General features: G+C 33.2%; 1 protein-coding gene across 1 annotated transcript in view; it reads right to left on the bottom strand.

Annotated features, from left to right (window-relative positions):
- NBAS (NBAS subunit of NRZ tethering complex) overlaps positions 1 to 10,589 on the bottom strand; it is a 161,833-nt gene that overhangs the window by 36,852 nt on the left and 114,392 nt on the right. The window contains exons 48-49 of the mRNA XM_010707958.2: positions 9,325 to 9,411; positions 6,789 to 6,984 (exon numbers count right to left, since the gene is read on the bottom strand). Of these exons, the coding sequence (XP_010706260.2) occupies positions 6,789 to 6,984; positions 9,325 to 9,411 (283 nt within the window). The remainder of the gene's footprint in view (positions 1 to 6,788; positions 6,985 to 9,324; positions 9,412 to 10,589) is intronic.

Genomic DNA, 10,589 nt, shown 5'->3' on the forward strand with positions numbered 1-10,589 from the left:
AGGACAGTAGTGCAAGTTTCCTCTACCATTTATCCATATTTATGACTTGGACCAAGAGCATTTAAGGTGACAAGTGGACGGATACCACAAAATTATTTAAGCTGTGCAAACTTAAATAAATGAGTAAGTCTGTTACAGCCACAGAACTAATTTGAAACACTACATAGCACCATAAAACTGTCATACAAGATGAAGTTACGTAAGCGCTGCAAATGGTTGAATGTGATGTAGTCATCCTCACAGCAGTAACTGCAGTTATAAGTAAGCTCTTGTGCAGGAACAGAAACAATATATTTAGATTTATAGAGCTATGAAAAAGAAAAAAACATGAAAATGGCATATTAATATAGAATGTTGTGGTGATACCTCCCAAAACTTGAATTTTTAGAGAAAAAGCCCTACTAGCTACATACATACAGACAAATTGCCTACATACATAATTTATCAAAGACGACTAAAAAAGTAACTACTTCATGTTTAAAAAAAGTCTCATACTTCTAATGAATATGAACTACTAGAAATGCCTATCAAGCACTGTTCAATGAATAGCTGACAGGAGCTCCTCAGATGATAGTTCACAGACCTAAGTCAATCATACATTTAACTGAATGAGACTGTTTGAAAAAAAAAAACAAACATGGCATCAACAGATAGTAACACATTAATTTAAAATATTGATAAAATAAGGCCTAAAGAGAAATGGTTTTACAGTTCATACTGTTCATAAGACTTTTAACATCTCTGAATGGAAACCAATGAAGAACTTTTTCCACTAGCAGGAAAAAAAAGGTTCAGAATCAAATGGTAAAGGGTAGAATTTCTGATAATTTTACGACTGCTTCTTTGCTTGCATAAATTAATTGATGCTTTCAGGGGAGTGCATCATCAAAACAGGAACATGAGACTCACTGAATGAAATTCCATGACTTCTGATTAATGTACAGCTGAATTCAAAAGTGCAATTACAATGCTTGGATTCATAAGCATGTACCATTAATTTCCACAAAGACATCACATTCTTTCTCTAATTATTTATTTTCAGGAGGTATACTACATACCACAGTGGGATTGGATGGAGAGAATTATAGTCACAGACACAGAAAACATTTTAGATGAAATAACAGGACTGGAATGCTTTAACCAAGCAACAGAAAGAAAAAAAAACACATGGCAAAGTACCTAATTAGTAGGCTTTGATTTTCTGAATTTTGCTATCCTACAAAACACAGGATAACATTACATATAAAATCACAAAGAGGCAAAAATCCTTCCACTGTGCCAGTATTTTCTGCCTTCAATGCCACAAATTTAGCAAGTGACAACGTAAGGCTGCATTACAGTCCACCCACATATTTCTTTGCTACATAGTAAGAATTAATATGTCACTAATGAGCTTTTAATTTTTGTGAAAGTGAGATAAAAGCACATCATGCCTTTTTAAAAAAAAAAAAAAATTTCCATTTATACCTCCATTACTAGAGAACTATCACAGAAAGTGAATTACCCTACGTGGTACCAACTCCAGAGCCTGTTTATCCTCCTCTAAAACAACTGCAGCAGCCACAGTACCATTCTGTTCAAAGCTTGCATAGGAAACCATCACATTCACTCAAGTAATACTGTTTGTCTCTTCAATTTGTCTTATCCATTTTATTTCTGCAGTTAATTGAAAATGATTCATTTGCATTCTAAAGTATTTAATCAATCATATGCACCACAGTTTGTGTTCCCAAAAAACATTTCACATGTTGTCACATGGAAAAATTGCATCTGCAAGATGTGGAAATTAGTGTTTTAAAATATTAATTAAAACTTGAAGTTAATTTATTAAACCTAATTTTATGCATTTTTAATAGAGAAACAATGTCTCTAGAATTATAAACATCAATAAATTTACTCCAAGATGATAGGATTATAAATTCTTCCTCTAATTAAGCATGCTTTTACAAATAAACGATGGGTAAGGATTAAATAGATGCTGTTTTTCTACTTGTACTTTGCCAGATCAAGATAACTGAGGGTCATAGTTATCTGAAAGATGATAAATGCCTTCAGCAAAATGACTTGGGAATTCTCACATCTCAGGCTGCTTTCCATATACTCATGTTCAAATGTAACTGACACAAGTACATGCAATGGGTAAATGCTGAAAATCTACTATTTCTATTGAATTTTTTTCTCTATGAAGTCATGGAGTTCTATGTAAACTGAAACATATTTATCATACACCAGGAAAGAGAACCGGAAAAAAGAAAAAGGAAGTTTGACAGCCATAAGTAAGACAGCCACAAGTACTCAGGAAGTCATTATGTTAATGTAGTCATTAGAAAGGTTGCTGAGACACAGAAAAACCTGCATCTAACATACATAAATTGCCTACATCAGTAAATGGTAGAGGTAGGATTGGGAACGTACACATGAAATACAAATTAATCCAGTAATTTTCCAAAGTTACATTTTAAAAGTAAGAGATAAAGAGTCCTAAAATTACTACCTCAAATTTGTATTAGAAACTCTTTCCAATTTTCAAAAGCACCTAGCCCTCAGCAGCTCTCCAAGCCTGCAAGATCATGGAAAAAGTGCCAGTAATATAATAATATGAAGGGTAAGAGATTACCTTCTCTAAATGACAAAGCTATTTGCATTTAAGTAGCATGCAAACAGTAATTACATTTTCAATTTGCATAATAATTAAACAATCCTTTAAAGGCAAGGTGTGTCTTATAGAGGCTTTGCAATTGTTAATTTCTTGTCTTAAACTAACACTTGCTTTACTCTCAGAACCTTTGCTAATGCCTTCAACTTCCTGGGGAAAAGCTCTAACTCTTGTTAGTGTAACTGATTCTCCCTAACTGGACACTGCAGCGAATGACAAAGTACACTCACAGTGCTTGTTGATATTTTAACTTGCTGCAAGTCATTACAGACTAGATTTTTTTATTATTACATAAAAACAAATAATTTCCCATCTTAGATGGATAAAGCTAAACTTTGAAGTAAGCCTAATTTTTTCTCCTTCCCCCCAACATTTTTTTGTAATGTACAAAAAAGTCAGTATTTTGACCCATATTTTTTCATGCGTCAGTTAACTAGAAAATTATAGAACCTGAAGAGCTCAGATAAAATTCATCAAGGGGATTAAAACAACACATGCCTCCTCCCTCCAGGAGGGTAGGTTGCTACTGGAATGTGAATTAAAGACTCTCAAGCGCCTTTGAAAAATGAGGACCACTGAATTTTTAATTTTGTTAACTTATCATTAGAGAACTGGAAATTGCTGTGTTTCTGACTGTTTGATAGGTAGCTGCTTCCATGAAGTACATTTTTAATTTTGTAAGAGCTGGCCTGTTTCCCAGAAACACATTGATTTGTGGCACCACTACTTAGAGCACCTAGAAGCATAATTAAATATTAAGGCCCTCTTTGATGTATGCGAAGCCTGACTAAGAGGATTAGTTGACACTCTGAGGGTGGCTTTCACACATTTTCTGGTAATTGAACACTGCAATATCATTTTACTTATCTTTACTCAATAGGAATCCACATTCATCCTTTACAATACTTAGCATCCCTATTTGTACCAGGGAATGGTGGAGAAAAAGAGGATCGTCTAGAAACATGGAAGAAATGCCAAGCAAGTATGGGTAGAACAGTATGGAAGAAAGATCTTGAGTACTTTTTTTGAAATGTTTACAGCTTAAACTCCATTAACAAAACTTTTAGACACATTCCTCTATTAGCTAAAGTTAACATCTGCCCATTTTCCACACCCTTTTATTTTTTCTAATGAATGTGATTGAGCATTTTTCTACGTTGCTGGATGAGAAAAGGTGACCAAATGAACAAAGGTGGAGTAACACTAGAGAAACAGATACCTACACACAGACACACAGACACACACACACACACACACACACACAAAATGAACTGATATAGCAGCATGCTTCTGAAAGACGTAATTCCTCATGTCTATGTTTGACTGGTTTATCAACAGTAACCCAGAAATTTAACACAAGGGTGCTTCTTGAAGGTCATCTAATCTGAAGCATTAACCTGTTTTATAAAAAGCTGTCTGGATAACTATCACCCTTGATTTATCAGCATTCATTTAATTGCTGAATTCTGCACTTTTGCTAACACATCACGAAGGAATGTGAAACGTATCTGGCAAAAATACAGAGAAAACAATATCCTACCTTCAGTTTGTTAATTCACAGAATAAGGAAATCAAATTAAACCAAATAAGGTCATACTTTCTAAGACTAACTTGTGTACTAATGTTTGACATCAGCTGAACAGATGAGAAAAAAAATTATGTAGTGAATCATAACAGACATAAATGAAGAGTTCTGAACTTTGGTTACCAGTACTTAACAGACGAACAAATTTATCTATTTATCTTATTTATCTTATCTACAAATTTATCTAACGCAGACTAGCTACATATCACAAACTATTCATTCAAAGCAAAGAGACCACATCCATCACATTTACCTTGAACTGAAAATTAGAATTATTTTAAAATATGTTCCAATATGACTCTCTCGATTCTCCTCTGCAGCAGGAATTGTAGTGAAAACAACAATTATACTGATGTATGTACACGTAAGCACAGCTTTCACTACTGCAAAGCAGAAAATATTTTTGAACTTAGCTAAATACCATACACATAGAATTTTATATTACAGTACTGTATGTACATTTGTATATAATTAGCTCTAAAAGGTTTTAGTTTAACTAGCATAGTACTTATGCTTTTTACTACACAGCTTCTTGCAATATCTTCTTATTTATCAGCAAAAGAGTAGAGCACTGAAGTGATTAACCTCTCCTGTGCCATGACTTAACAGAGTGCTGCTTATAATCAGCACAGAATTCTTCCCTCACCAAAACCATGTGTTTTGCTGCTGAAAACTATCATTCTGAAAATCCACCACTTCAGAAAATAGAAGTTACTAATATATTACATAGGGCTGGAAGACTGAAGTCTACAAGAATTACACATTCTTAAGGTTTCTGCCAAATATCCTTTTTTATCTTCTTCTACAGCCACGGTTGAAAGCTACTGTCTTTTTTTTTATTTATTTTATTTATTATTTTTTTTTACATTTTAGTTTAACATTTCAGACTTGAAATGCTTTTGAATTGGAAAGTGGGTAACAGGCAAAAAAAAAAAATAGTTGACACCGGACACTGCATACTAACAGAAGCAAACTGAAGATAAAGAATCTAATCATAGACATACACACGCAATGTCGTTAAAGAGTTAAGTGCTGGCATTATTGTGAAAGCAAGAGAGAAAGTAATTTCTAAAGGAGTCAAGAGAAGCATTTTCTCAAAGATGATGATGATGATTATTCCTTTGGAAGGTCTTAGTAGAGCAAGTCAAAACTGAGATAGCACTTTTGTTTAAAATTAATACAAAATGCTTTTGAGCACGGATTTTATCTTTCTAAGTATTATAAATGCTCTATTTTAGCTCCATATGGTTTTGGTGCTGAAGGTGGAAAAAGAAAGGCATTCAGGAAATGGAGGAAGATTAACTCTGCTTCTGAATAATTCTAAAGGTATCAGCTGATACTCCTATGATTTCAAAATAGCACAAGCTTCAAGATAAGAATATTTCTTCCCATTAAGCATTTACTAGATTTTCATTGTACCTGGAAGTCTAAATGTAGAACCTCTAATGCTACATACTTTCATGATAAGCATTTTACCAAAATGAGTAGTGAAACGTAGCAGTTAAAAAAGAATCATACATAAAAAATGTCATTTTTGAATATTAATCAATATTTCAATGCTCTGCTTCACACACTGGAACAGGTTGCCCAGACAGGTTGTGGAATCTCCTTCTATAGCAATACTTAACACCCATCTGAATGTTACCTGTGTGACCTATCGTAGGGAACCTGCTTCAGCAAGGAGGTTGGACTCGATCTCTTGAGATCCTTTCCAATCCTACAATTCTGTGATTCTGTAATTTTCACTCCTGAAAACTTTCATGCTAAGATCTTTATTATCTTAGATTAAGTTTTACACATGCTTAAAAAAAAAAAAAAAAGCTCAGAATTTTCTAATCTGTTAATTCAGAAGGAAAATTAGTCTGCCTTAAACTTGAAAGCTTGGGCTAGAAGTGCTATGTCTCCTTCTGAGGAACAAATAATAACCAGCTTATAGCAAGTTCTTTCAGCAATAATTTTACGTTGTTTTTCCTTACTTTGCTCTAAAAAAGAGCTCTTAAAAAATAGCACTTGGGACAGTTTAAGGTATGAGCTGCTCTAAGAAAAAAAAAAGCCTTAGGTGCTGACTCTTCAAAGAGACAGTAGCATACTCCAACTATGATCAAAGGCATTCCCTATCAATCAGCTCCTTCCATTTGAGAACGTCCTTGATTTTCCAACTACACATTCATGGTATAAAACTCAGAGAGTTCAGAAAAAACATCTGAACATAATGTCACACCATGTAAATAATAAAGAGGAGAGTAAAAGTGACAAGCAGTTGTCTAAAAAGAAAAAATGTAAAAAAAAGTTAAATGCATGCTGTACAAAACAATCATTAGTATTTAATCAAGTTTGGTATTACTTACTCCTGATTGTAAATAAAAGCTGAGGATTCCATTAACTATTTTGTTTTTCAAAGAAACACAATTTACTAGAATCTTAATTCAAAAAGAAAGTAGGATTAGTACCCATAGCAACAACCACAGACTACAAACTCAAATTTCACCATATAATCCCTGCATAAGAAAGTCTCACTCTATCATCTATAGCAGTAAATTTTAATACCTTTGTTTCAGGCCAGCAAGCTCTGAGAACAGCTTGTGTCCTGAAGTACACAAGCAGCTTGCTGTCTTCATCACTGAGATGGAAGGCTTGTTCCAAAATCTGCAGTACTTTGATGCGAGGCTTCACTGGTAAAGAGTCATCACCACAGAAAGGTCTCAGCCACTCCAGGAGATCATCTGAAGAAACTACTTTTTCCCTGTAATTAAACAATACTACGTTAAATACCCTGATCCTATTACCTGCACGTATTTTCAAAGTTGTTAATGAATCTGTTCAATACATTTCTAACTTTATCAGAGGTGTCATGAACTATCTTTGTGTTACACAGAAGCAGAATCCAGGTAAACTAGTGCAAATGTGGGATTCCTAAGAATTGCTACATGAAGTGCAGAGAATACCACGAGCAGAATGATTACTTCTTTTAGATGTCTATTTAGAAGGAGTATGCCTCTGAAGAGCTCACCTCTGTAAGACTGCTGACAAATCAGACCTCATATCAGGTGCCTGAAGCTAAATGCTAGAAGATTTTATTTATTTATTTTTTTTTAATTCAAATAACCTTGTAAACACCACAAAACTCCATCTACCCAGCTATGCATCACCCCCACACTACCTTGACTGCAAATTTCATCACAATGGCCCTGAATTTCAGTACCTAAAAATCACCTAATGCAACTGGTCCTGATTGATAACTGTGCTTTATGTAGCCTGACCAATTTTTTTAATATGACTTATTTTTTGTTTTCAACTTTCTCTAATATTGATCTATACTGTTTTCTTTCCTTAAAGGTTCTACTTTATTCTGTATACATGAATTACCATCATAAGTGTTTCTAGCAATTTGTTGGTTTTTTTCTTTTATATAATCTCTAGCTAGATGGATCACTGCATGTCCTAACATGATAATGAAAAATGTTCACAATCCTTTTAAGAAAAAGCTGTCGTAAATCAATACATTTTGTGTTTTATCACTTAAATAATTAAAAATTAAATTACATTATTAAGATTATATTTGTTAAAAGTTTGTTATACTGAATACATTCTAAATTTTACAGTACATTTTACAGTACACTGACTGCCACCAACTCAACCAACCTGCTAGCAACTGCAGACATGGTAATCTATTCCGTCCCTTACTGGCTCTAACGTACTATGTAACAAATCAGTAAAAGCCTATTCTGCTATTTTTCAGTAGAATTTCAAACTAAAGCTTATTTATTTAATTTAAATCAAGAAAATGGTTCCAGGTGGAACGCGATTTATAACTAATGTTCCCTTATTTGTCTTAACAAGGCAGACGGGAAAGTAATATCAGAGAGAAAAATACAAATTTATCCTGTCTCGCAGCTCCAAAATAAACATTGACAGCTTAGATATTCAGATTGCAAAGGTCTCAATTTTACTTAGTTTTTATATTGCACGAATGATGCTGCTGAATACAGAAGTTCAGTAAAATTAGATATGCCTCTGCCAAACGAGTGTCATTCAAACCATACACAAAAAGTGTGGAAATTAAGAGAAAGTATCTGAATATTTGCAGCATTTTGCATAGCTCACACCTATTTGTTTACATATTCTTTCCTGAGGGGTTTATATTTTGTAAATTGAATAGCTAAGCTTTACAAAGATAAATAAGAACAAGTACTTAAAAGAATGTAAATAATCTCCTGTAATTGGAATGATTTTCACTTTAGCTTATTGTTTCAACAGTTAAATTTTGAAGTATGTATCTAAAGACTCTGGAAAGTGCATTTCAGAATATAACTAGAATTGACTCTCATTCTACATTATAATATTGTAAATTAAATTTATTGCGGATTTTGACAACAGTCTTCTTCAGTATCCAATATTTACCCAATTTAATATTAGTGGAGGAGCCTCTGCATAATTTGTTTTGTTGGCCACCGAAGAGCATGAGGTTTTATTATTTTATTACTTTTTAATTATTATTATTAGACATAAATTCTTAAGTTTATAAAATGAAAAGACAACTGACTTTTTTTCTTTCTTGTCTTCAAGAAAAATACAATGGAATATGCATCAATGAGAGAGACAAATCATTATGTAAGTTGACATATGAACATTCACAAAAGAGGAGAAGATACGAAGAGAAGCATTACAGAGCATTTCTGTAATTTTTTTTTGTGCTACACCCTACATACATTGATAAGATATCTCAATTGAGGTATCTAAATGTGACTCTATTACATGTAGCTTACCTAATAAACTGAAACAAAAGCAAGGTTCTACTTCCAGACAGAGTTAGGGCAGAAATACCTCAATTTCTTCAAATCACCATTATACATTATTACATAAATCTTATGTTCAGTGACTTCTTTCTTCCAAATGCTTAAGTAAAAGGTTCTGTTAGGCTTCAGATTTTGATCTTTGTAAGTAAGTAATAAAATCCTATAAAACTAAATGCAAACTCATTATATACATCTGTGAAGAAAAATCATCCATACTCAATATTGTACCTTCATTCCTACATAGTATGTCTCAAAGCCTTAACACAGGACTCCACATAAGTTCTTACCCTTTTTCAACACTGGCATGTACTGCAGAAACAATGCCTTCTAGGACTCCAAGTGGATCTTTGACTGATGTAGAACCATCATTTCCACTGCTAAAGGAAGACACAAGAGTCACTGTAAAAGCAGTCCTTAATGGTGTAACTGTAGAATATATATGAATTACTTAACAGTTTTGGCAGTTTTCCACTTTCCCTGCTTAACTAGTAACCCTTCTTTTCATATCTTCCTTGACTGAACAAGAAAACAATCTTAGAATTTGTGAACACTGCACTGAAGACAGGCAATCAAACAATCCCCAAGTTAGTTTACTGAGGATGACTCAAAAACCCACAGATAAGTGTATTTACCCTACTGTTCATTAGCTAGTCTGCTATTAAATATGTTAAAAAAAAAAAAGATATATTCCAGAGCCTCCTGATTGTTGTTTAAAGCAGCTGAGAGGAAAGGGAGGGGGGGGAAAAAGGTTAATTTTAGTTGTAAATTACAGTTATTTATAATGAGAAAATATTTGGAGGGAAAAAAAAAAAAAGAATGAAGCTGGTACTTATTAGAAGCTTAATATTGCTTTTACTGCGTCAAAATGGTTAGATAAAATAAAAAGATCCTACAGCTCATTAAAGCATTAAAGAAATAATTGTGTCAAGATTCCACAAAGACTGCTGCCTTGTTTTTTTTCCTAATAACTTAAAATGACCAGCTACTAACAGAAACAAATATAATTAATGAAGCATTCTTTTTACTCACAGATTGTTACTTCATGCATGTATTAAACAGCATAGGATTCAGTGTTCACCTCAAAACTCCTACATATGAGCCTTGAGTAATTACACTGACAAAGGCTTATTTTGATCTTAGTTCAGCTTCAGAAAAAGTGATGCATATTTAATCAAGTCACTCAAATACAATAAAGTACAAAGTATGCTTGAAAAGGGAATAAATTAAACCCATCTACGTATTTTAACCTAATTAAAGTGTTCATTGAAAATACATTATATTCTTTTATTATTCCAGCCCTATTTAGCTCTGTTTTGCACTTCATCTAAATATCAGGAAAATAATCAAATCATATACTGTTGGTGTTGTCAGTTCAAGCTGGAGAAAGTCATAGTGTCAAACAGTTATTTCCATCAGAAGTATCATGGAATCATATAATATCTGAGTAGCAAAATTACCCTGAACAACTCCTGCTCAAATGACATGAGATGGTGAAAAATCTGTTTTTTTCCCTGTTAAGTGCTCAGTCTAATAAAACTTTTTATCTCATTCA

This window comes from Meleagris gallopavo, chromosome 2 (genome assembly GCF_000146605.3).
Source record: "Meleagris gallopavo isolate NT-WF06-2002-E0010 breed Aviagen turkey brand Nicholas breeding stock chromosome 2, Turkey_5.1, whole genome shotgun sequence".
Taxonomy (NCBI): Eukaryota; Metazoa; Chordata; class Aves; order Galliformes; family Phasianidae; genus Meleagris; species Meleagris gallopavo.